This window comes from Heliangelus exortis, chromosome 14, assembly GCF_036169615.1.
Source record: "Heliangelus exortis chromosome 14, bHelExo1.hap1, whole genome shotgun sequence".
Classification (NCBI taxonomy): Eukaryota; Metazoa; Chordata; class Aves; order Apodiformes; family Trochilidae; genus Heliangelus; species Heliangelus exortis.
The window spans coordinates 6,661,161-6,688,813 of record NC_092435.1 but is presented as its reverse complement, the minus strand read 5'-3'; the positions used below and the strand labels follow the sequence as shown (position 1 = coordinate 6,688,813).

The following is a 27,653-nucleotide window of genomic DNA, read 5'->3' as shown; positions in this document are numbered from 1 at the left end:
AGCACTGACCCAGTGCAGGCTCTAACTCCAGCTCTAGAGATCTTTGCTTCCATCCCAGACGTGGCTCTTTTTGCTCAATGTCCCTTTCACTTGTGACCAGCTCTGTTCACATTCTCATTTGTCTGTGTGAACTTGGTGCCATGATCTCAGCAGCCAGGTAAAAGTCACAGAAAAACTATTGCCCAGCTCTGATCTCTTCTGATCCCAGCCTGGGTAATTTTTATTTCATGATTAGAAAGCAGATGGGTCTTACATCGTTAACAGAGCAACAGGAAGCAGCAGGCTTGGCACCTATCAGATGATTGCAGCAAGTCAGGCTCTGTAGTTCTGTGAAGTCAAGCAGTGGGGCAGAAGTTGTCTGCTGAGGAAAGCAAGGAGCATGGCTGTGAGAAACTGTTAGAAGCAGTCTGGCAACGGGGCTTGTAACTAGGTGATCTTTAAGGTCCTTTCCAACCCAAACCATTCTTTGATTCTGAGAAATGCTTGGGTGCATGCAGGAGGGGGAGAACTATCAGAGGCTTCAACTCACCGGAGACCCAGTGACTGTTTTTGCCAAGCTCTTGAAAAAGCATGAACCATCAGATCTATGGAAACGTGGGGAAAGATCCATCTGAGTAATGTGACATCTTGCTTTGGGTCTGCAAAGGACTATTTGCAATACTTTGTCATGTGTAAAGTGGCCTTATGTTAAGTTTGACAGTGGCACGTAGTCCTCACTTCTCCTGTGTCCCGTGAGATGTAAATATTTCAGGGATTCTGTGATTTACACTGATGGTTCTCAAAGTCACCATGATAAGAGGTGAAGGAGCAGATACTTCTGGGATACCCATGTGGGAGGCTCTGGAGTATTTTTTGCTGTGGCTTTGAGGTGGTCAGGAGAAGTCACCACTTCAAGTTCCTGGCTCAGGTTGGGCCCCTGGAGACAGCGGAATAACGTGTTCCCAATTTGGGAGCCCACAGAGCTGTGGGAGCTGATCTCTTCTGTTTGTTCTGTGACCTTTCCCAGCTGATTGGTGCTGATGTTTTATGCATCGGGTAGACGATCTTTTGTGGTTGACATTTTGGAATGACTGAATATGGATTAACCTAGGCAAAAATATTACCATTTTTCTACCTTCAAACACTGCCCTCGTTTTCCAAAAATGCCTGCACCATCAGGTCAGATCAAACCCAGTTCTGATTTAGCTAGTGCTTTGAAGGGAATTGGAATTCACAGCTGGGAAGTTGAAGAACTGGGATTTCTCTCATTAGTATTTTTTTCTGAGAATCTGAGAGGAACTGATGCTCTTGCTCTGAGACCTCGTGGTCTTCCTGAGCATTTAGCAGGGCATGTCAGTCGTGAGGAAGAGACCCCAATTCCTGTCAGAGTCAGAGAACCATGTCCTAGGAAAACGATGCAGATCTGGGAAGAGAACAGGATTAGATGAGAACCTGTTGTAATGCATCAGGCACAATTTTTAAAAAACTATCTTAGCAGTCTTAGTGAGATGATTCAGATGTTATATACAGATGTATTTCTCTGCTTTGCTGGATAGGGGCCAGTTTTGGCATATCCAGTCCTATGCATGAGTTGTCCTGTGCATGGTGTCTCTTCTGGTGTTGGCATTCGTGATTCTCTACTCTGAGAAGTACAAAAATCAACCAGCCATCTAATCCCTTGAACTGTTGAATTGACTGTACTTCTATATAAACAACAAGTGAGCTCCTAGATAAAGTGGGTTCAAGTGACATATCCACCCAGGTGTCACTGGAATTTATTTTGATTTTCTTCTTGTTCCTGGGTAGGGCTGCTCAGTGCACTTTGCAAAGAACCATGGCACAGATGCACACAGGAACATCCATGTCACTATTTACAAATGCCCTTACAGTTTCAGCATAAAAATACTTCTGTTCATAGCACCACAGCTTGTGTGAAGGTCTCTAGCTGCTTGGTGAAGCTGATCTTTACTATTTCTTTACTATTAAGGTTAATTTTAAGGTAGCCTCGCTGTCTGTGGATTAGAATACCCTCAAATTTGTGCTCTTTGGTCTGGAGCTGCCTGAAGGCCCAGGTCTCCCACTGGTACCTTTTTCCACCCTGCTCTGAAAAATAAACCTTTAGATGACTCTCAGTTTGGCTCCTATCTAGGGCAGAAGTTGGCTTCTGGGAGTGGTGAACTGGCACCCAGACATTTGCCATTCTGCAGCGTTTGTGTCCAGACACGGAGCTGGCTGCAGAGGAAAGGCTGAGTCATTTCCACGGGATGTTTAACAGAGGAGCTAAGTGATGCAGGGCTTGGGTCTGAACAGCTCTGTTTCCTGGTGAATAGTAATTCTGTTTACTTAGAAGAGGAAAAAAAAAAAAAAATCACTGGGGGCCTGAGTGTTGCTGTGTCATACCCGACTGGATACGAAGTCTTGTTTATCTCGACCTGAAAAGAAAGAGCAATTCTGGTGGCACTTTTCAGAAAATAATTCTCTACATTTGGAGAATATAGGCAGTAGCATTAATCCTAGAGAAATCTCCTAGAAATAGGAGATTTGTCTCCTGAAGCTTTCTTTAATCTCCTTGTTCTGTAACAGCAGCAGCATGTTACCACAGCAAGAACGAAAGAGCCTTGGAGGGACTCCCAACATCCTGTGCCATGCTGAAGATTTTCTGTGACACCCAAACAGCTGTCTCGTAAATGTAGAGGGGTAGCATGGGGTTTATGCTGGGCTGAGTGAGATCTGGAGCTTGCTTGGGGTTTTTCTTCTGGTCTTGATTTTCATGCACCATTTGTTTTGCCCAGCATCTACCTGTTTGTCTAGGACCTACCATAAATCTTTCAGTACTTGTTTATAGGGGAAAAGGAAACAATATGTTGCTTAGTCTGAGGATGGGCTATTCTGTCCCAAGGTGCTGGCAATAAGCTTCTGCTTTATGGCAACATGTCATGAGAATCATTAATGCTTCTCCAGGGCCCAGAGGAGCTCAGGTCCTTCAACGATTTACACATTGGGCTCCTGCCAATCACCACTGCACTCCCAACAGGCAGCCAGAAAGTGCCACCTCTCCTCCACCCATTCCCAGCTCTGACAGCACCACTGCCCTGGCTCTGCTCAGCTGTTGACATTCCTGTGCCAAAATAGCATGAGTGATGAGCAGAGGAGTCCCTCTGCTTGCAGGCTGCAGCTGGCCCTCAGCACGCTGCAAAGCTGCTGCAGCTGCTTAAAACGTGCAGCTTGTTTTGTGCCAGTGAGGTCTGGAGCTGGCTGGTGATTTTTTTCTTCGGGTCTCACTGTCCAGTGTTTGCTTTGCCCAGCAGGTAGTTGTTTATATAGGAGCGACTATAAACCTTCTGTGCTCAGGATAGGTTCAAACTCATGGGAAAAAAAGCAGTGGTCTGGGACCTGCCACAGCGCAAAGAGTTTGAGGAGGGTGGAGGAAAAAAAAAAAACAGAAGTTTTGTGCTCTCCTGTGATTTGGTGAAAGAGCCAACAGTGCCCGCCTGCATTTGGGGCTAATGATGGAGGTTTGATGCCTTTTCTTGCAGGAAGCAGGCAGCAAGGGCAGAACACTTTGGGGTGGTTGTAAACCATGTCCTGCGTTAATCGAAGAGCCAGTTCTGGTTTGAGGGATCATGGTACAAAATTGCAGGCTTTACTTTTGCCCAATCCAGGCAACTTCTGAAGGTTCAAGTGCATTTTAATGATCAGAATTATAGAAATATTTCTATATAGAGAGTATATATATATAAAAATATAACGTATATATATATATAAATTATTTCTATAATTCTGAGCATAAACTTAACAGATGACTGGGAGGAAGAAAATAAGTTAAAGCAGATGAGGTCTTTGTCTGCTTCAAAACAGTGGAATTGTGGCTGGGTCAGATCCCAGCTCCAGGTAGCTCCTGGCCTTGTCTCTGACAGTAACTGTCCCATGCTGATTTCTTAAGAGATGTTTCATTCTTTGTTGAAACAGGGCTGTCAGTTTACTCTTTAGCTTTAAGTGTGCCCTCTTCCAGTAATTGCACACAAAGAAAGGGGATGTCTGTTAATGGAGTGTTTGGTTGTCACCTACATTCAAAAAGTTGCTTGGGATGTTATTTTATTTTACTTTTTCATCATAGTGAGGAGTGAACAGCTCTTGCTGCTCAGAGAAAACAAAGCTGTTCCTTGAGATTTTTGTATCTGTAACACTGAAGTAGTCCAAAGACTGATCCTGTACAAAAGACATTTTCCTAACAAGATCTTCATTTTCATGTGCCATTTATAGTAAATGAAAACATGTTTGTAGGAGTACCGATAGATGGAGAGGTGGATCATGCAAAAAAACCTGGAGGACTGTTTTTTGAAACTCAAATCTGATTATGCATAAATGCTATTTTTATTCCTCTCTTTGGTTATCTGTCAAGCAACATTTGTGCAAATGAATTTTCTTTATGGATTTTAAGCATGCAAGCTGGAATGCTGGCAGAAAGATAGCCCGAATACTGCTTTTATATACTGCTTTTCCCCAGGATTTTTAAAGTTAGACATATTCTGAGTTCTGGTTAGTTTTTGTGAAAATGGAATGTCACCCGATCTATAGGACAGATCACAATGAGGCAGCTTCACTTTGATCTGAAGATCAAACACTGCTTTCCAAACTGGGAATACTTAAAAAGTAATGGGTGAGTCTGAGGAAAACAAGTATCACTTGCAACTGCATTGGAAATGGAAAGATGGCAAAATTCATGGTACATTACTGATGAGTTGAGTGGGATGAGTTATTACTAATAATATCCAACTGGCTGTCTTTTGGGTTGGATTTCACATGTTCTGTGGACTGGCAGATGAGGGTAGTGGTGGAACTTGTGAATTGCAGTTATTTTTACCCTACTGTTTAGCCCAAATAAGAAATTAGGAGTATTTATTTAAGATGAATATGTGGGTGCAATCAAGTCCCTCATAAATAAAGGTGAATGTGAGTATGTGAAGCTATATGTGTATACATACACTTCCTGCAAAAAAAAAGAGGTATTGTGGGTGGGCATGTGGGGCTGCCAAGTTCAATATACCATATCAGCTGCCTGGGTCTCAGGCTGTGATGGCACACGTTGTGCTTTAAGTCAGACATTGTCCTAAAAATTGTGCATTATGATTATTTCTGTTCTTGAGGCTTAACCAATAAAACAACATGTTTTATTGAGGTGGGAGCTTCCAGCTGGAGGAAACAGATTTGGACCTGTTGTGAGCTCTTTCTCTTCCAGGGAAGGACTAAATGTTTGCAGAGATGCAGCAAACTGCTTTTGAATTGAGCTCTTTGAAGGGAGGATACTGGGTGCCATGGTTTGTGCTGGGATGGGTGTGCAACCCCTGGGAAGGAGGGGAGGCTGTTTGGTTTTGCCAAGAGTGTGGAGGAGAGGAAGAAGGGGCAGGTATCCTGCAAAGCCTGGAGTCTTGAAAGCACATCAAGCATCCCATGCTGTCACAGCAACCCACCTGCATCAGTCCTGTCTCAATAATCCCAAGGTAGCCCTGGGCCAGCCCCAGGGCACACAGGACTCGGCTCCTGGGCTTGGATGACTGCAGCCTGTTGCAATCCCATTCCCATTGAGCTCATCTCCGGCAAGGAACCAGCCCACAGCCTCATCCCCTCTCTCTCACTGGCCATTTCACACTTAACCTCAGCGCCTGCAGCTGACTGTGAATCCTCTCTACCTCGGACATAAATCACTTCAATAGTTGTTTACCTTCAGGGTTGCAAACCTTTGGGTTTTTTCTAACCTGCGTTGGCTTCATTTTAGGCTCCAGGTGTCCAAGGCATGCTGAAAAGCAGGGGGTGGGTCTCTAAGGGCCCCCCCCAGGTACCTTCTGCTTTCTATGTCCTGGGGCATGGATGTGTGCAGGGTTCGTGTTCCCAGTACGGTGCCAGGCACTCCGTGATCAGCTCCGGCATCGCGGGGCTGCTCCTCCCTTAGCCTGGCCCCGACTCAGCCAGGAGTGATTAAACCCACCTAGCATGAGGCCTCGGGGGACCCTGAGGCACCGTGGGGGGTAAAAAGGGAAGGAGAGCATGGCAGTGACAAGGAAACTGCTCTCCCTCGGGGTTTTCTGGTCTGTGCTAGAACACTGGGAGCTGAGAACGGAGTGGAGGGAGATGCAAAAGAGGCAAAAAGCCTCCAACAAATCCGTGAGGCAGAGAGGGAGGTTTCCTGGAAGGAAGAGAGGAAGGCAGGGGGGAGCTAGGGCTGGAGCTTCCTTGCCTGCCCCCCTGCCTGCCGCCGGCCAGGTGTCCTCACTCTGCTGCCAAAAACCTGGTACCAGCTATTTGCTCATCGCAGTCACGTTTGTTTGGGTGTCTGCACCTCCCCGGGAGGCGGCTCTGGCGAAAGCAGGGACCCACAGCCCGTGGGGTCAGCAGGGGTAGGCAGCGGGAGCCGGTACACCCTGAGCGCCTGCCTGCTCGCTGCCTGCACCCCACAGGGGCTTCTCCGCAACTCTCCGCACAAAGAACCGCCGGGCAGGTCTCCTCCTCGCTGCCTTGCTTGGGAGAGAAGGAGGAGGAGGAGGTGGAGGAGGGGAGGGTGGCGATAAGGGACTCGCTGCGTCGCCTCATTTCTGTATCCAGCGCGCTGCTGGTGGGGTGTCAGCGAGTTGCGTGCAGGCGCTGCCGGGAGCACCACTGCTGCCGGTGCTGCTGCTGGTGCTGCAGCTGGTGCTGGTGCTGCAGCTGGTGCTGGTGCTGCAGTCTCCGCACCGAACTGCCGGTTCCCAGACGTCAGGGCGAGCGCTGGTTGTTTATCCACTGGTGACAAGTGTTGCAATGCAAAAGCCGAAGGCGTCCGTGGAGGGGAGGCTGCGCTGGCACCTGTAAGGAAGGAGCAGAGGGGGAGAGGCTTCCTGAGGTGTTTGGCAGGTGGCAGCCGAGGCTCCAGGCATCAGCACCTTCTTCCCGCGTCTCCATCACTGTTTGCTTCGGATCTCTTCTTGAGGGAGAAGAGGAAAAAGGATCTAGAAAACCCCTGCAACAGGACAGCCCCTGCTGGAGTCTAACAGGTGTTTGCTGGGATTTGAACGGGGAGGGGACGGGAGGGGGAAAAAAGTTAACTGGCGAAATCGGGGCTGGGAGAGATGCAATGATCTTGCACCAAGTGGATGTGCCATGTCTGCATGCGAATAGCACGTCTGGAGAAGCTCAGAGGGATGTCTTGCAAGTGATCAGCTCCATCTCCGTAGAAACGCTCATCTCTACCTGCAAACTTTCCCCTGCCAGAAGTTGGGAGGAATAAGAAAGCGGAAAATTGAAAGGGGAAGATCTTGGTGGACAAAAAAAGGCTTGGGATAAACTGTTGCACCCCGACCCGGGGCTCTAGAGCCAGCGTCCCGCCGGTGTCTCCCGGGCTCCCAAGCTGACTGGCAGTGGGTGGCATTGGCCAAGGCACCCGGCAGCGTCCCCAGCATTGGGGACGGGCCAAGCAGCATGCTGGCTGCGGTGCCCGCGGCCGGCGAGCAAACCCCGAGTGCCTGACCCGTCCGTGGTGCCGGGGCGGTGGCGGCCATGGCTGCAGCCATCGCCAGCTCCCTGATCCGCCAGAAGAGACAAGCCAGGGAGCGGGAGAAGTCCAATGCCTGTAAGTGTGTCAACAGCCCCAGCAAGAGCAAGGGAAGCTGCGACAAGAACAAGTTGAATGTGTTTTCCAGGGTCAAACTCTTTGGCTCCAAGAAAAGGCGAAGAAGGCGACCAGGTTGGCGAGGGTTATGTCTTTGGGGGGGGGGGTTGGTTTCTTTGATGTAATGGAAACTGGGATGTTGCATCAGGGGAGGGGAAAGGGAAACCAGTGCCTCAGGGCTGGTAAAATGGATGTGCAGGTATTGCCCCTTCTGGCTTGTGTGATCTGACAGGCACAGGAACCCCATGGCAACCCTTTCGTGTTCATCTGGTTTCGTGTTATTAGACACCCCATTGCTTCTGCCTCACCTGCACACTTGTGTGCACCTGTGCACCTGTAATTCAGTTGTCTGTTGGGCACATACATTTATAATTTCATGTTATTTATTTGTGGGGGAGATGTTTGCAGGGGAAGTTCCCACACATATATCTCTTTCAGTTGTATGTTAAGTAAGTTAGCAGTCTAGAGATCTGGATTTTTTTCTAGTCTTCGTGCTTTGCAGAATGCCAATGCCATGCTTCTGATTGCAGACAAGGCTTTTTGCTTTCACTGGTCCCTTCCAGAGTTCTGCTTCAGCACCCTGTTCCTTTCTAGGAATCTTAGACATACAGCTGCCCTGCAGATGTGATGCTCTCTGTGTCAGAGGTGCAAAAGATCAGGCATGAAGACTCAATCCTTGATCTGAGTGGGGTTTTTGTACATGGGAGGAGCAAAACCCTCTGGTAATGTTGCTATCACTTTGCTGTGCTGAAATGTTGATGCCGGTAGCCCCTTAACCTGTCTGCCTTTCTCAGCAGACACAGAAGATCTGCCTTGCTCGTAATTTGCAAACAGCTTTGGGATGTGTTACAGTTAAAAAGCCAACATGGGGGTTGGATTAATTTCTTGTCAGAAAAGTTAGTTGATAAGAATTGTGCATCCATGGTACTTTTATGAAAGGCTACAAATGGGAAGCAATGTATGTATGCAAACTGCCATAAGCTCCTCCTAATATGAGGTACAGGAGCAAAGCTCCCTGATACCTTTGATTACAAACACAAGGAGTCTTACGCAGACACTGACTGTTGGAAATGACACCTGGGATCTTCACAGTGTGTTAATCTCTGAATTAAGTAAGTTGTTGTGGTGCGAGGTACTGAGATGCATCACCTCCTGATGAGCATAATTGTGTGAAATGCCTACAATGCAGATGTCATTGGGATTCAGTGGAAGTAGAGCTTACTTGCAATTATTCTTGGTGCATTCCTTAGGTATCTTAAATGACAAATTTGACAGCAGACCCTGTTGCTGTTTGGTCTTTGGTCTTGAATGATCTGAAACCATCTACAATCTCACTTTCTAGCTGTGAATCTAAGGATGGTTATGAAAAAAAAAAAAAAAAAAAAAAAAAAGAAATCTATCCAAACTATGCATTGTTTTGATCTTTCTTCTTCTAGCTGATGAGGTAATTACCTCATACCCATATGGTATTATTTATTTTGCAGTTCCACACATTGCTGGATTTCAGGGTTCTCCCTTCCATTTTCCATATGTTCATTGAGTAGTTTATCACTTCGGGTGCTCTGTGCTCCTTGGAGCAGGCAGGAATGGGGGGTTTGTTTATTAGAGCTGCAGCAGTTCCTGTGTGAAACGTTTTCTGCTATATATTTAGGCTCTTAACTGTCACTAGGACTCTTATTAGCGCTATCATAGTATCCTTTTTTTTCCTCTCCATTTAAGAACTCACACCTTTTTAAAAGGCAGAATACACTCTTTGCCAGCTCATTTCTAATCTTAAATGAGATAAGGCTGAGCTCCTGAGGCCAAGCAGTACACTGTTGGAATTTGGATTCACTGGAAGCAGATTTTGCTGTGCTGACGACATTCCAATCGAGAGTGATATTTAATCATTTCGGTAATTGATTTCAGAGACATACATTTGATCACAGCTTAAGTGTAAAGTGTTGCAAAGCTGGTTGCCCTGCTCTTGTTTTGGGTCTTTTTGTATCTTAGCCTTGCAAAGAAACCAGGAGATTTGTTTTTAGCATCCTGCTCGCTTGGACCTGCACATCAGGATTTCCCACATTAATCTCACTATTGTTTTTTTACAGAGCCTCAGCTTAAAGGTATAGTAACAAAGCTATACAGCAGGCAAGGATACCACTTGCAGTTGCAAGCAGATGGAACAATTGATGGAACAAAAGAGGAGGACAGTAGTTATAGTAAGTGACGTGAGAATAAATGGTGTGTTTGTGAATTGTGGTGTCTCGTTCTTCCCATGTAGGTCCATTCAAAATTGTTGTCCTGGGGTGACTGAGTGAGTGGAAGTGGCATTAACACTGCTCACCATGTGGAACTCTTTCAGACTTATTTGGTCTGAGAGAAATGCAAATAAAAATCACTTATAGAAATAATGAACTAGAGGAGGTAATGATGACACATGTGACAAACAAAGCAAATGTTATCTCCATGGTAATCTGGAGAAGTTCATTGCTGTCCTTTGGATTTTATTAGATTATTTTTTTCCGACAGGGAAAATTTCCTCGCCTACTCAGAGTGCCTGAAATAGAATAATGCTATCTCCACTCTTAACCAGGGGCTCATTCAAATGAAGCCGTGTTATTCCACACAATGAGAGCTCATCAGCATTTTAAAGTTCACATTTTTCTATCATTATTTTTTACCCCTTCTAAACTTAGTTATACCTTCAACTTTCAACCAGATTTCCCTCGGCATTTCTGTGAAAAAAAGCTTTGAATCTTTTTGGTTTGTTTGTGTGTTTGGTTTGTTGGTTGGATGTTGGGTTGTTTGGTTTTTTCCCCCACAACTTTGAATATTAATAGAAAACAAGAAAAGATTTCTAGTGCATAGATTTGATGTGTGTTAATGTTCAAGTGTTTCACACAGCCTTACTGTTTAATTTAAACTGCATTTCTGTTCTGAAAGGAGTTACGAGGAGAAAGGACTTTGAGAAAGTATTTCAGGTCACTTAGATAACAAACCAGAAAATCAACAGGCAGACCCTCCTAATTATGAAAAAGCACTCATTTCAGCTCCATTTCTTTGATATGAAAAGCATTTTCAGGTGAAGCATTGTTTCATTTTATGGTGCATTTAAATATGGCACACTAAGCCCGAGGTGCACTAAGAACTATCCCGCCTTACTTCTCCCATCATTTGCTCCCACACTTTTTCCTCACTTTCTTGAATCCTTTTTGCATCCCTGTATTAACATCTGAGTGGCAGAAGGGGACAGGTTAGTCTGCTGGAGGAGGTTTCCTCTGCAGACACAGAAGCTCAGATTTGCAGGGACACCTGAGGTCCTGGTCCTGTCCTCACCCGTGGGGAAGGCAAAATGTTCGTGGGGTCAGTGCAGTGCTGAGCAGCTGCTACCATTGCACTGAGTTCTCCTCAGTGCAGCCCCAAAATATACTCTTAAGAATGATCCAGTAATCCTTATGTACGTTAAACATTGCTTTTCTTTCAAGATCTAATATTTGTGATTTTAAAAATCAATACGGGTCAGTCAGGATTTCAGGGTAGTTCTGTTAATTAACTTTAAAAATGAAGAAGAAATAGCCAAATGTTGCTTTTTACATCAAAGCATGATACTGTTATAAACTTTTAATGTACCAGACCAAATATCTGATATTCCATCTTTTTTTTTTAAAGGCATTGTTTCATTCAAATACTTTGACGTTACTCTAACAGGGCTTCTGAGGGTTTTAAAAAGATAAAATTTATGGGAATCTGTCCTTTAGACATTCATAGAAACGAATCTGTTTCTAAGATATCTTTGTTTTCCCCATTCCCTCAATTTTACATAAACTGACAGATTACAAAGCGAATCATAAAAACTCCTTGTTGCTTGATACCAATATTCCAGGATGCTGAATACTTAAATATAATAGAAATATCCCAGAAATGGTTGCAGCTGGTCTACAGTATCAGAAGAGAGGAGGAGTTAATCATAAAACCCCATATTTTTATATATTTTATATATTCCTCTTTTACATAAGGTAAGTGCATAGACCTGCTTATCCTGCTCTAATGAATTATTTTTAGTGGAACCAACAAGAGAGTCTGATAAATGCTCTGGATCAGAATCCACAGAAGGGGCTTTCCCTGAGCCCTTGCTAACATGACTATTAAGCAGATCAGGTCCCCCAAATCCTTTTTTCCAAGATCTGCAGAGAAATCTCTCATTTAAGTCACATCCCTGTTCTGTGGGGAAGCCACAAGAGCTGTAGCTGCCTCCAAATGCAGGAGAGCCCTTTCTCCAGTCCATTCTCCTCTCCTTTGCATTGCTGTTCCCTTTTGTCACCTTCACGTCACATTTGCTTTGTATTCCATGTGACAATAAAAAGTCTCATTAAGGATCAGGAAAGCATCCTCAAATGGCCAGCAAAGCAGTGGCACAGAGCTTGGACACTGCAGCTGCATTTTTTAGGGAAAACTGTAGCCACAGTCCACCTGCTCTCCAGACACAGTATTGGTCAGCTTTGGTTAAATTTCAGATTTTGTCTTCCATGTTTCATTAGAAATGGGAAGAGCTTACAGCCCAAATCCCCAGCTGCTCTTTTGTGTTTCTGACAGCAGCCTAGGTCCAGGAGCCCACCTTCTCCCTTGTTTGTTGCCTAGTGCTGGGTGGGAATTTTGCCTGAAATTCCCTTCAGCTCCTGACTTCTGAGCAATTATTTCACAGGATTCATCCACAGTTGCAGCAAGTTTAAAAGAAAGCTCAGATTTTGGAGCACAATTTAAGTAGGAAGTCAAACATGGAGTTGTAGCTTTCACCATAGAGGGGTTTTGCCAAGAGTCCATGTAATTTGAGGAAGTGCCTCGTGGAAAGGATCTCCTGTCTGAAAAGCAGATTTTGTCTCATTAAATGTGTTAAATAGGGAAAGGTTTTAAATCAAGGCAGAGTTTATTCCTGAATTTTGGCAAAACAAAGATTTAAGGATCGATAAAATAAGGAAATATAGGAAACGATATCCCACAGAAACCGTGTGAAGGTTGAGGTGACCCAGCCAAGGATGTCACAGACCTCACAGCAATGTCATATGTTCATGTACCTAGCTGTGGCCCACTTCCTCTTTGCAGCTCTAAATCTTTATCACCATGTGTTGCACAAGGGCCGTAGCAAAGATCATCTCTCCCTTAGGCACTGCTAAATTTTTCATGACGATGGATATTATGTCCTTATTTTAAACAGTGCAAATGTAATAGGGAAAGGCCAGGATGCAAAGAACTTTGCATTATGCTAACGCAAACTGATGGCAGTAGCAAACAATTTTTTTTCCTGTGTTTTTTTTTTTTTCACCCTTGCTGCCATCTCTGCCCACTTGAGGATCAACTTCTAGAAATGTGATAGCCCCTCAAACCTGTTGTCCAGGAGGTTGCAGAGGAGAGGGTTACAAAGGAGGGGGCTGTGTGGCTCTGCTGTTGAGCCCAGCAGCATTTGCTGCTCACAGGAGCTGGGCTTGGTCTTGCTGGTGTGCAAAGACAGTGGGAGCAACAGCCACTAAAGGGACAAGTCCCCATTTTTGGTGCTGTGCCAGCATTCCTTTGCCTTGGAGGCAGCAGCTGGGGCAACCTGTCTGTGTGTCTGGCTGGGCTGGTGTAGGACAGATGGACTTGGCAGCCCCCAGCAGCCTCTCCCTCTCCTCCCCCTCAGCAGAGGCAGCAGCATCAGGGTTACTGCCCCTCAACCCTTTTGCAACTCTTGATGGTTTGTGGTGCAGCAGTTGCTAATCCCGCTGATATCTAAACCAGCTTCTGAATGTGGCCAGGCCTCAGCTTGCCTCAAAATAGAGGCAGGGAAAAACATGTTCTGCTGTTGAGGGAAGTGGCTGAGCACCCGTGGCAGTGGGTGTCCCAGCCCTCCCTGGCAGAAATTGCTCAGCCTCGTGGCTGCTCACTTTGCCAAGCCCAGCAGGGCCAGGAATCACTCACTGAAAACTCTCTCTCTCTGCCTTGTGGCTGTGAGCTCTGGCTTCTCAAATCTCCCAGGCTTTGCCTTGTCATCAGCTGGTTTACTGTCAGGTTTGTAGCACTATTTAGAGGGGAGCCCATGCTCGTACCCTGGTGCTGAAAATACCCGAACACTCACCCTACTCATAAATTTACCATTAAGAAAGTGCCTTTCAAGAAGGACCTCCAGGTTCTGCATGGATACTTAGCTTTAAATTGTGCTTTCCTGCCCACACGAAGATCAGATGTTGCTTCTTGGGCTGGAACTGCGAAAGAGGGCTCGCCAAAGGGAATATTTACTGGGTCAGGCAGGGAATATTTTCACCCACAAATAAATTCAAGCACTCGATTGGATGAATGAGAAAACACATTTCCAGGAGCATTTCCCTAACTGAAGACCTAACTTTTGTGTGCCAAAACTGCACAGAACTAGAGGATTTTCTTTTAATGAAGAGAAAGCCATTTCTGTTGGGTTTGTGCATGCAGGTGAGCGTGAGGAGAGGCTGTGTGTGTGTGTGTGTGTGCCTGCATGTGTTCTCATATATATGGGAGGGAAACAGAAAAATAGGTGTGATTTTATTATCTCCTACATTTATTTTCTAGTTCTGGCTATATCTACCTGCTCTGCTTTCCCTTCTACCCACCCCTCCCTTCCCTTTCTCACTGCACCCCCTCTTCACTGGGCTGTGGGACTGAGCTGCTCTGCTTAGCCCAGGACAGCACAAAGAGCTTGAGGACCAGCTGCCTGCTGGAATAAAATCAGTTCTCACCTGAATTTAATCCCTTGACCCCCATGCACAATGTTAACTCCTGGCCATGCCTTTATTGCAATAGGACACTCAGACATTTGCATTTTGCTTTTTTGCTATGCTCCTGACAAACCCACACCCAAAATTTAGGACCTTTTGTACGTGCTGGCAAGCTGCAAATTTTCTTTTAATTAATCGTGACCATTGCGGAGTTGTCAAGCTGAAAAAGAAATTTATCATGGGTCGTAATTCATAGCTTATGCTTCTGAAAATAATAAAAATATTTCAAATTCATCATTATGTTTCAAATTGGCTTCAGACAGTGACCATAAATACCAAACTTCAGCCTGAAGCAAACCAGTTTTCCAGCCAAGTAATAAACTGTTGGAAACAAAAGCCGAGTTGGCATTTTCATCCTATCTCTGCATTTATGCAAGAGACTGGAGAGAGATGCTTTGGGTTATGATAAAATTTCTTGAAAATTTTCTTAACTCCTCTTGAATTTTAATTGTATGTATTGAACACAGCGTACAGCATCCAACTCATTATTACTTGTGTTCAACTTTAACATCTCTATCAACTGAAGCTATGGCAGAGCTTTGCTTGTTGGTTTTTTTTTTTTTTTTAATTTGCTTCCTTTCAAACTGGAGTCTTCATTCATTTTTTGAAGAGACATTTCTCTGCCTATAAATACAGCCACTATTAGCATGTATACAAGCATAAGCACAAGCAGAACACTCAGAGCAGCTCAATTTTGAAAGCACAGATTTAGGGATTGATCTAAAGAATATGCTGTCATTTCAGTTCATTTTGAAGTTATTTAACTCTGTTTTTTCAAACCTATTCTCCTCTCAAAGAGAGAAAAAGGGTTTTGAGTAGAAGCATTTTGAGATGTAAATGAAGCCTTTTAACTTTTCTGAATTTTGTCTTGCACCTTCCTTTTGGTCAGAAAATGTTTTCTGAATTCAATCTGAATTTGCAAAAATAAAATAAAAGAAGGTTTTGATTGTCTTGAAAAATGTTTGGTTTTGGATTTTAATTTTTTTTGCACCCATTATCGGAAAAAAACAAACAAAAAAAACCCCAAACCGAAATTAAGTACGTTCAAGTCTGCTTGGCACGACCCATCTGCTCATGAGGCAGGTAAGTCATTTTTTAGTCATTTTAGTTCTCAATACCTCCCATTCTCCATCTTCAGAACGGGGGAGATGCACTGGGACTCTGTATAGATAATTTCTGAGCTACTGCTGGAAGTTGCCATAGAAGACCACGATGGCAGCAGTGTTGTTCTGTAGCACCCACAGAATTTAATATATGTATGAAGTAGCATTTTTTTATTTGGTTCTGGTAATTATGGCTAATTTCTCTCCCTAACCTGCATACTCTAAAGGATTAATTTTGCTCTCCATCTCCTTTCTCTCCTAGCTTTGTTTAACCTCATACCTGTGGGTTTACGAGTGGTGGCGATTCAGGGGGTTCAAACAAAATTGTATCTGGCAATGAACAGTGAAGGATACCTATATACATCAGTAAGTAAACATTTTTAATTCTGTTCTCCCTGAAATGATGGTAAGAACTTAATAAATGAATAATTCACTGTTCCAGGGACTCTGCTTCTAAGCTAGAGTCGTGAGACACGACCACAGTATAGTGGGGAAAGTGTTGTTTTAATTTATTGCTCTGTTTCTGTTATGAATACATATGGATCTATGGAATCAAACTGTGGTGCCTTTGAGGCAAAATGAGGCTCCTGACACGTGAAATAAAACCCCTGTGTCAAGCAAAACCCCAAACAGAAGGGAAGGTCTCAGTCACTGTGGACTGATAGTGCTGATCAGTGCAGGGTACAGAGGAAAAGGAACAACTCAGTGAATCCCATGCATGCCTGAACACATTTTATGTCTTCCCATATAATCTCTACTGCTGTTATTAAAAAGGATTAGAGAAAGTAATTTTTTTTTTTCCTGTTTGGCCAGGATTTTTAAATAGAAATGAAATCAGGTGCCAAAATCTTATGACTTCAAGTTTCTGAGTGAGTAAAGAAATGTTTTATTAGCAGTTTGGATGAAGAATGTCAGCTAATAATTTTCAGTGGCATTTCTCAAAAGAGCAAACAGTTTTTATGGAAACAAAAAAATAAAAACCCAGAGCCGCAGTTTTTACAAAATAGACCATTTTTTCAATTAAGAACACTTATTTGAACTATGTTCAGGAGTTTTAATTATTAAAACTTAATAGTTTTATTTTTCCCAAGGAGGAAAAGAGAGGAAAATGTAATTTTTTATCTACTACAAATTGTTCTCTTCTATGAATGACTCCCTTAAGGTGCCTGTAATAATAATAAACATTAAGTAAACTTATTAAAATCTCTCATTTGTTTTGCCATCCTGACAGCTGGGACAGGGGGCAGCTTTGCATATTTTTCCTCCCGTGTCTGCCAGAGCAAAACCAGATTAGAACTGGCTGTGCTTTGGGCCAAAGTGAAATTTTGGTGAATGCCATCAGACCCTGCTTTTTTTTTTTTTTTTTTTTTTCGCTTTGGCTATTTGCTTAGTGCAGTTAATCCACAGAACTGTTTGCAGGGCTGTTAGCAACACAGCCAGATCGTGCAAAGCCTTCTTAATCTTGTGTAATCATAGTCCTGTGACTTTCACAGTGGCATTTACATTTGCACTGCAAATGTACCTTTGCCTGCACCGTGCATTTTCATTTACATGAGCATCCTCAGCCACGTTCCTTGCTGGCTGCCCACTCACTGAGTCCTGCAGCTTTCCACAGGCTCCATTCTGCCCCAGGGAGCCAAATTTCTCCTGAGTCCCATCTCAAGGTTTGAGAGGTAGAGAGGTTTGTCCATAAAGTGAAATTCCACCCTTGCACCCAAGAGATGTGCTCAGTTTGAGTAGGTCGGTTCTGGCACTGGAAGGTATAGGTACATAGGTGTATTTTTATTTTTGGTATATTTTTGCAAAGGTGCAAAAATTCTTGCAGGATGCAGGAAAATGGGATAGGGACAGGTTCAGTTGCTGTTAAGCTACAACAGAGCAGTAACTTCTCATTGTGAGCCACAACCCTGAAGGCAAAGGGACCACTAAAAGGATGAAGTGTCCCTTTTAGTATCACTTGATGTGAGGAAGACTGGAACAATTTCACCCTTCTTTTTATGAAATCTGGCTTTTAGTTTGATAGTTGTCTAGGCATCTTAGGCAGAGCTCAGAGACTCATTTTTCTTGTGATTTTTGGTATTTGCATTGATTAGAGATAGTTTTTCATGTGGATTCATATCTTACCATAAAATTGTGTCTTCACTGAATCCTTTAGTATCTGAAATGAAGAGTTTATACCATAGCAAAATGAACTGGTGACATTCCTTAGTAACAGTGGTCATTTTTTTCCTATTCTTACACTTACTCCTTTATTCTTCTTTAAATTAATGGGCTTGGCAAGGCCATAAACAGCCTTATATCATGCTGTTTGGTCTCAAATTCTTTTTTTTAAATACTCCTCACAAAGATGGCCGTCCATTCAATGTTGATCTACTTTTCCAGAGGTTTCCAGCCAGCTTTTCAGGAACACTGGGTTTATACACCTGCTGTCTTCTGGTTTGGGCGTTTTGTCTTTTACAGTAATTGCAGCAAACTCTCTAGGTGGGCACAATCTATCTTGTGTTCCTGTTGATGGACAATTGTTGATGGACAAGCATCAAGATTGACCTGCTATGCAAAAAGGTTGCCAGAATTGCAGTTTCAACACCATGTTTTAAGCATTTCTAGCACCTCTTCTGCTGATAATGGTCCTCTGAGCAAGGGATCCAGTCTGACAGTCTGAAATGTGGGAATTCAGCTCTGTTTTTTAGGCTGGATTCTTGGTTGATGCAAATGAATCCCAGGAGAGCTCAGCTGATTTATAGCAGATGAACACTCACCTGTTCAAAGGATGCCAACTGGGAGACTGAGGAACAGATCAGCTCAAATAAATGACATCCATCTACACACCCTGAAGGTTTTCAAGCCCTTACAAGGATATGTTCCTGATGGGATTTGTCAGGAGCAGATAGATGGCAACATGGGACTGATCAGGAACAAAACCTCACAGAACATTGTCAAATTCCTGAAGCAAGAATAGGGGGGAAAACAGAAATGTATTTAAATTGTAGATAACTATAATAGGTAGTTGTACCTTTTCCAGAGAAATGAAATGAACATTGATGATGCAATGTAACAGGCAGAGAGAATATTGTGATATATGTCATGATCCCTTGCTTTCAGTTTGATGGTGACTCTAGCACCTCATCCTTGTGTCTGTGCAGAACTGTTTCCTTCCTGCTGAAGGTTACAAATTAATTTAGTAAAGGGTTTGAAAACCACCCTGCTATCATGCCATGCCTGTTCCTCACCCCGTGATACTGTCTGTGCCTTGCACCTGGTAGCACCTTTTCACCTGAAATACTTCCAAAATCCTGCAACTGATAAAGAGGTTGTTGAGCCCATGTCCATTACCCCACTGGTAAATAGGTAAATATGACATCTCGCTTATGGGGAGAAAAATAGAGGCTCAGATATGATTCCCCACAAAGAAGGGAAAGCAGTGGATCAAGGGTTGGGCTTGATGATCTCAGAGGTCCCTTCCAACCCAGACGATTCTGTGATTCTATGATTCTATGAAAATTGAACAGGAAAACACATCAGTACTAACACACCAGATGTCCTAATTCCATGCACCTTGTACTAAATGTCAATATTAAATCACAGTTCCTTTTCCTTCTGGTGACTGTGGTGAATTCTTGTGTTTTGTTCCTGCTGGTTTATTTTTAGATTTGGGCTGTGCAGCAACAGAATTTACTTACTTGATTCTGAGTGTCCTGTATATGTAGGAAGCCCTAACCACAACCCATTACAACTGTGGGCAGGTGCAGAATGTCTGTGGCTCCAGTTTGTAACATGTGTTGAGCTCTGGCTTTGGAATTCTGTCTTCCTTCCCCCTGGCTCTGCCAGGATGGAGACTTGGGATATCTGACCACAAAGGTGGTCTGTAACCTGGATTGCTTCAGCTCCAGTGACTGTACTCAAGGCTGAGGTGGATTTGCTTCGTGAGGGGATCAGTGTTGTGCAAAAACTGCAGAGAACAGATATCTGCAGTCAGTTTCCAGAGTTTATAGATGGTTTGTGGTGTCTATCAGAGCAAAAATAAGATCTTTAATGTAATGATAAAAGCTCCTCAGAAACAAGGCAGCAACTCAGCAAAGCAAAAAGGAAAAAAGATAACTAGATGAGCATAATTATATAATTAAATCCATTTGTTGTAGAATTGCATTGGAAGACCTGGACAGCAGAGATGGGCAGTGACCTGGGTCCTCCCCTCAGCCTGTCCTGCTGCCCCTGCTCACTCCCCTCCTCTTGGCACTGGCTGGAGAATGCCACAGAGGAACACCCCATTTGAAACATCTTTTTATTAGTAGCCAGATTCCTACCAAAGTTGAAGGGAGTTGTGTGACTGCATTTCCCAAGGTGAGCTCACCCTCACGATTTTCTTTGGATAGGGACCTTGTCAGGAGCTACTGGAAGCCAGAGCAATTCCTGCTGTTTGATGCTCGAGCATCCATCTCAAATCAAAGCAGGGGGTTTGATTCATCCCTTTTACACCAGTGTCATGGTGCTGCAGATGGCTTAAACAGTGTTGTGACACTTCTGTCTTGTGTAACCGCATAATGAATCATGGCCTTTTGTATTTTAGGATGGCTTTTCTATTTTCTTTTTTTTTTTTTTTTTTTTTTTTTTCTACAAATGACCACCTCTTGCAACTGCCATATATGCTACACTTGAGTTTTTTCAGGTTTTACAGCCCATGAATTCCTTGTGTTCTTTTGTTGTCTTGAAAACTATTTTAAGGCTCTGGTTGTTGGACATGTAGTCCTACAGCTATTGCTTTCTCATTCAAGTGCTTGTGATGTGATGGAGGAGGCTCACAGTGATACAGAGCAGCAGCTGAGTGTAGTTTGCTGAAGGAAAGGCATGTATGTGGGTGAAGAGGATTGGGTGTACTGTCTGAGTTCTGCACAGGCTGAAACATAAACTAAAATACATCAAATTTAAGAAAAAAAAACAACAAACCAACAGCATGTGAACATCTAGCTGTGTATTCTCCATCATGTCAGAGTTTTAAAAATCATTGAGTGATTGTCTATGGAATGGAAATTTCTCCTCTAGAATATTTCAGCCTATGTAAATGTGTGCTTGTTAGCCTCAATAGAGTCTCAGAAACAGTAAAATTAAATATGAGCTGCTCATGACATCCTTCTGGCCAGTCTCAGGAGCTGTGCAACTGTTTGTTAAGGAGTGTTTGCTTTCCATTGTCTTGTTCTGGGTTCCTGTGATTTATGGAAACATTTGATTTAATAGTGTCACATGCAAGTAAGCTTACAGCTTCTCCCAGGTTGGATAGAGCCCTTGTCTAAGAGTCATCCTTCATCCTGACCATGTGTTATAGAGCCCAATACGTCCCTCCCTTCTGCAGCATTCTAACTCATTTATTGGAAATTCAGGGCATTCAGCCTTTTGTAGGATGGGTATTAGGCCAACTCTGCATGGCAGAGTTGTTTATGTTTGCTTTGTTTTGCTATTCTAGAATGTCCAAAATTTTTGAGTGAATACAGCTGCTCTATGTGGCTTCATTTTGCCATTTCTTGTCTGATTAACAGACTTAATTTTTCCATTTCTTGTCTCTGCACATGGCACAGAGTTAGCATGGGTTTGAGGAGCACTCTGATATAACAGCCTGTGCAGAATTTTCTATATGGTTTACCCTAAGAGAACATTCAGCTAATATTGTCCTCTGCATGTAAAAGAGATTGTCATATGCAAGTTTGGTACTTGCACAGAAAGCAAATATTGTATGAAGTGTGCATGTTGATTATAGCCAAGAGAAGTTAAATGTGATTAAATTTTCAGAGTGATTCAAGAATTGGTTTTGGTGAGTTGGAGAGAAGAGAAGTTTGTGCATATTTTAATACTGAGCAGTGCAGTGGAGACCTGCTGTAGCTAATGGGAATGGCTGGGGCATTTGTAATGAATTACTGGCAAAGAGCATTTTTCCACCTCAGGGAAATAGCACAAACCAAGAGATAGGGAAAATAATCAGAAGCTTCATCTGGTTAGATTTGCATGTCAGTATAAATAATTTTTTTACCATAAACGCATAAGTGCAGACTATATCTTAGTAGAGTTTATTTGCTTCAGTGATAGGCTCTTAGATACAGATGCAGCACATTTTCCTTTTCACCAGAACACCTTAATCTGTGCTGGATGACAGCACAACCTTCTCCCAGTGAGGAAGGCTGCCCTGGCCTCCCATGCCTCAGCATCCCACTGGCAGCCCTGCCTGCTCCTGCTGCCCCCCAGCAAGGGTGGGAGAGGTGTGGGGTCAGGCTGGGACAGGAGCATGTTCTGAGGAACTTCCCAGGCACTGCAGAACCAGACTGAACTGCTAAATGTTTTCTGACACCTTCAACCATGAACACTGCTCGAAATCATGCTGGCAGCTAAGCTCAGCAGATGCAAACAATTGGGTTCAGCCTGACAGCAGTGGTGCAGAGCAGAGGTGGATGCTGGCTGGTGCCTGAGACAGGAGGAGCCTGGTGGGTCTCCATGCAGCATCACAGCCTCCTGACAATGCTTCCCAGATAAACATTCCCTGGCTCAGCCCATTGCCAAGGGTTCTGCACGCGAATTTTGGGGATTAGTTGTGAGCTGGCAGAGCCCCCTGCTCACTGACTTGTCTCCTGTTTGCTGAAGGGAGCAGCAGCCTGTCACTGAGTTTGCTGGGATATGGGATGCTCCAGGGGGCTGAGTCCCTGGGGAAGCAGTGTTTTCCTGCAGCAGGTCTTCCTTAATGAGTTATCTGATGGTCTTTCTTAATGACATGTGCTGCTGCTGAGTGATGGGGTGGAGAGATGAGTGCTGTTCCCTTTAGGTGCTTGTCTCTCCTGGTCAGTCTGATTCCAGATTTTGGAAGACAGACTGCCTGCTGTCACAGACTGTCTGCTGTCTCCAGCAGAGAAGCAGGGTGGGTGTCACTCTTGCATGGGAGAATTATGAGAGTCAGCAAGCTGAAAGTGTTGGAGGTGTCATGCTATTTTTTTTATTTATTTTTTTTTTTATAAATCATCCTCCAGGCTGCAGGTGGTGGGTCCTGAGAATACTCAGCACCTTCTAGGATGAGGCCTCATAAGAGGAGCCCAAGCATGAGGAAGTAAAGGGCTGCTTTGGGGTTGTACACTGCCCAGCTCCTGACAGACCTGCAGCTGGAGATCTGTGCAATGGTTTCCTAACAGAGTGGCTGTTAAAAATCAGCAGTGAAATTGATGTTTGTGCAAGACTAGTTTCAATGTCCTATGAGGTAAATAATATACACGTGAAGAAGATAAAAGGCTGGAAGTGCATCCACTCTCTTTGTTAGTCATTTGCTAATCAATGCAAAAGTGCTTGGGTGAAAAGATAGAAAGTCTTTGTAAGTTTGGACTTCAGATGTTGCTCAGAGCAGATTTTTGGGACTAGGCAAGCTCAGAAATGCAGCTGAAATGGCAACATAGCTTCTAAAGCCCAGGTTTTCATTCCATTGCCCTGCTCACTGGGGTCACAGTGGCACAAAACCAACATGATGCCAAAAAGAATGCCTTGGCAAAATGTGGAGCTGGATCTGAGTTTGATAGTTTGGCACCTGGATCACAACACCACTTGCTTCCAGCATCGTGTTTCAGCCCCATGCCAGCAAACAAGGAATGCTGCATTCCAGGGCTTCCAGGATACTCACAACTCCTCACCTTCAGTTGCAAAGTGTGCTTGGCAAGCAAGAGTTGTAAGCAGATAAGAACTGGAGCAGCCAGAGTGAGTTGCAAAGTGCAAGAACAAGAGGCTTGCCAGGTTCTTGGTGTGTTCAGTAGGGACTGTGTATCCCCATCACCAAAGGAGGGATTAATGTGCTATCATTCAGCAGAGCCAGGGAGGAACGTGCTGCTTTGCTCTCAGAAATCTGATGTGGGTGCTACACAGTGTAGGTGGCTCTATGGTGATATATGTGCCTCTTCCCTATGGGGCTGGGCAGTTTGCTGGGAAAATATGGATGTTAGTATTTATGTGGGTTTTTGAGTTGTTGCATTTTTTTTTTCCTGAGGTGCATGAAATATTTTAACTTTGGGGTGGGACATTTTGCATGGATGTGTAGCAAGAGTACGAGGGGCAATGGTTTAAAACTTGAAGAGGGAAGATTTAGGTTGGGTACTAGGAGGAGATTCTTAGATGGGGAGACACTAGCAGAGGTTGCCCAGGGAATTCGTGGATCCCCCCTCCCTTGAAGTGTTCAAAGCCAGGCTGGATGGGGCCTTGAGCTACCTAATCTAGTGGTAGGTGTCCCTGTCCATGGCAGGGGGTTTTGAACCAGGTGATATTTAAAGTCCCTTCCAGTCCTAGATGTTCCGTGATTCTAACTTGTTGGGGCAGGGGGGGGGGTTGCGTTTTGGGTTTTTTTTATTATTTTTTAGAATGTGGCTTAATCAAAAGAAAACACTATTAGGAAACCTCAGCATCTTTCCTGTGCTCCCCTTTCCTTTTAGAAAGCTGCTTCTGCCCAGAAGGGCTTTCCCTCCCTCCCATGCTGCAGGTTGAGTTAATGAGCAGCTCTTGTCACAGTGACTCAGCAGCACTTCTGCCTTGTTACACTCTCTGTAACCTGCCAAGGAGAGGGCTCACCCCACCAGTGCTTGCTGCTGGCCAGGGTGGAGATGAATGTCTTAACAAAGACCCTGGAGCAATCACAGGCAGTCTCCAGGGGCTCCCCAAACCAACAGGAGATGGTTGATACTGGAAAACAAATGCAGAACTCGAGTAGAAACTTGACTTGGTGTTGTAGTGAAACACAAGGTTTCAGCACACTGATGAAGTCTGCAGGTAGGGTTTTCTGCTCAGCACATGGTTCAGCTGAGGGGTTCTTTGCAATGGGATGCTGAGGGTGCCATCATTTTTGTGGGTTCAAATATCAGTTGAGGAAAATCCTTGAAAGGAAGATGCTGCAAATTACAATGATGTCATGTTTGGCCTAGGAATGTCCTGAATCAGCTCGCCAGAGGCTGGGGAAGCATGCTGAGAAAATATTAGGATCAAATTCTCCATCCCCCCTACCTTTTCTTTTCTTATATATGTACTCTCCCCTAGGCAGTTAGCCAATGACAAGCTAATGGCTTGAGAAAGATGTGTCCTCACTGTTCAGCCCTGTTGCTGCATCCCACTGATGTTTTCTTTATGAGTTAGCTGTTAGCTACCCTTGGCTAAGAATATGCAGGGAAAAAAAGGAGTTCTGGTGAGATTGTGGGGCTGAGGGGGTAAAATGGGCTGAAGGATAAGCTGACCAAGGAGATGGAAGTGTGCCTGTTCCTGCAGGTCCATGTTCCTGCTCCTCTTCTTGTGCGCTCCTGCTGGGCAGGACCCGGAGCTTTGGCTGCTGCAGCAGTGCCAAGACAAACAAAATCTGTCAGCTTCTGTGCTAAAAGTAAGTAAAGGGCAGTTCAGTTCCCCAAAATGACTATCCAGCAACCCAGGCTGCATCATCAATGGAGCTGTTGTGTGGAGAGATTTGGATCATTAAACACATTCTTCTGTCTTTTTATCTTCGTGTAGCCCCACGGTTGCGACAGTGCTAAGAGGAAGGGGATTCAGTTCTGTTCCTATTTGGCAGCCTCAAAAGAAATGTTTACTGCTTGCTGGCCGTTTCCATCCTTACAAACCCACTGAAAGCATCCTTTTCCTGGCATCACATCATTCCAAGTGATGAGGTGCTAAAGCTGAGAACCCAGCTCGACTGTAAAAGTTCAAAATGCATTTGTATGGTTGTCAGTCAAAAGGCATCTTCTGAAAAGCCTGCTTAGGGAAACTGATGGGGAGTCAGTGGGCAAGAAAAAGGAGTCATAAAGCCCAGGATTTTTAGTTTTTATGGTTGTTTATGGGGAACTGCAGCCCAAATGAAGAGGGTTTCCAAAGGAAACTGTGTTAAGTCAGTCACAAAGAGCCTGAATGCCATGCTCTTGGCAAGACTTCTCAGAGACACCTGTATGAGTCCTAGAAAGCAGGATAAACATGCTGTGTGATAAGAGAAGTTAGACAGGGACAAAGGAAAATGAAAAGTTGGCAAATTTAGAGTGTCCTTGAAGACTTGGTTTCAGAAGCTAACTTCCCACAGACAGGCTAATTCTTGGGGACAGGTCTGCTGAATTCCTGGATGGAAAAGCTAAGCAGGGTCTGGGAAAGAAAACAAGTCTGTTGAATAAGAATTATATGATAACCCTTGCATTTCCATACTGAACTGCTTTCATTAGGCAATCTAGGATTAACAAGGAAATCCAAAGTTTATAATGGATTAGGGATTCTTTGGCTCTAATACCAATAGCTTTTTCCAGTAGATTGGATGATTTAAATAACTGAACAGATAAGACCTTTCATATTTGATATTCTGTGGATTCTATAGGTGCTATCACATTGTTTTTCATTTTTGTAATTTTACCCAAACAGCACTGAATATTGAGTGGTACAGTTCTTCTAAAACTAAATCCACTGTGAAGCTAAGCAAAACAGGCATGTTAATTGGTGAAGTACAGTTCTGTTTATTTAAAGTCTCAGGAGGTACCAAAAATCAGCGAGCTAGTTTCAGAAGCACAGCACAAGAGGCTCTCTGCTTTACAAACCATTCTTCTCCTTTTCTTTCTCTGATGATTTTGAATGCATATTAATGAGGGAGTCAATTTAGACTCTCCATCCCCATCCCCAGAGCATTTTCAGATGTTGATAAATCCTATTCAGAGATAGCAGTGTTCCTCTTGAACCCAAGTGTTGGCAGGACCTTGAATTTGAGCTGACTGGGAATGAGCAAACCTCACAGGACTTGTGAGGACATGTTTACTCAAACAACAGCTCCAGAACTTAATGTTTTAACAGAAAGGGTCTAGCAAACTGAAAAGAGCAGGAAAAGGTCCTCATCTTGCCAGTATTTTTGGCTTCCAACTTAACTTGAAAGACCTACTGTGTTTTTAAAATGAAGCTAACTTGTGGAGCTGGCATACAAATTAGAAGCAGAGTTTCATAAATACAAAGGTTTCAGTTGAGATTTGACACAAAAGTTCACATCAATTCTCATTCAATTTTCTTTATTTCACACCAGTATGCTGAGATCCAGAGGAACAGCCAGCTGAGCCATATTGACACTCAGAGAAGGCACAATAAGCTCAGAGTAAATAAGTGAATGATCTGAAATAGAACAAAAAGCCAAGGAAATTCTAATAAGTGGGATAAACACAGTACAAAGTGCAGATCTGTTCCCTTCACCTGATGAACTAAGATTTTAATGGGCTTGATATTGCAAACTCTCATTTATCCATCCTTACTGAAGCAAGCAGTTTTCATTGCCTGTCTGCCAGAGGGAGAATTAATTTATCTGAGTAAGAGTTTCAGGATCTGGACGAGACAGCCATTGATTTACAACATGAAATTTCTATGTGATTAAAAAATGAACAGAGCATTTAGAAGGCCAGTGAATCTTAATGACCAGAACAAGTCCCTGCTTGCCTGGAGACAGCTCCCAAGTCCTGGAACAGTCATCAGGAATAGGGAGAGCAGCTCATCAGGAATAGGGAAAGCAGCTCATCAGGAATAGGGAGAGCAGCTCATCAGGAACAGGGAGAGCAGCAGACCTCAGTTCTGGATGCCCAAAGGGTTTGTTTGGGGAAGACTCGAGCCCTTGGCTTGGACCCTTCTTTGGAACTGAATGCCCAGGATGATGCAGCAGCTGGACTAATGCTTTCCTCTGAAATAATTCAGCAAGTACAGAACCAGGTGCTGTGTCGTTCACAGCTAATCCTTATTCTCTTTAAACACCTCACACTTTTGGACATTCTCTTTCAGGACTGAAAATCTTCTGGCAGACCCATATGAAAGTCTCTAGCAGTTCTCCAGGTGCGGGGGAGCATTGGCAGCTCTCAGCAGTGCTGTCACAGCACCACGAGTGTTGTGGTGAGGTTCACTTCTGACATCTTTCTGGGCAAGGCAGTGCCTGTTTGGTCACAGAGGAGCAAGGATGACTCTGTTTGTGTTGCCACCATTGGGCGAGATGAAACTGGAGCCAGCTTCACTCACCTATTTTTGAAAATCTTGACTTTAATTTATGCTTTAGCTGCCTCTGTGTGAAACAAACATTTGATGTGTTTTCTAGGTGGAGAGGCTGGGAGCTTGCTCCATGGACAGTGGAGTTCAGCACACATTTAATTTGGCTTCTTCTTGGGGGAATTATTGCAGCTG

General features: G+C 43.9%; 1 protein-coding gene across 5 annotated transcripts in view; it reads left to right on the top strand.

Annotated features, from left to right (window-relative positions):
- Positions 1 to 27,653, top strand: part of FGF13 (fibroblast growth factor 13) — a 244,399-nt gene that overhangs the window by 176,782 nt on the left and 39,964 nt on the right. For 4 of the 5 annotated variants that reach the window (XM_071757989.1, XM_071757992.1, XM_071757994.1 and 1 more), the window contains 2 exons: positions 9,712 to 9,822; positions 15,748 to 15,851. In XM_071757989.1, the coding sequence (XP_071614090.1) occupies positions 9,712 to 9,822; positions 15,748 to 15,851 (215 nt within the window). Of the gene's footprint in view, positions 1 to 6,584; positions 7,697 to 9,711; positions 9,823 to 15,747; positions 15,852 to 27,653 lie in introns of those variants that run through there. The other variant, XM_071757990.1, reaches the window with a different exon arrangement.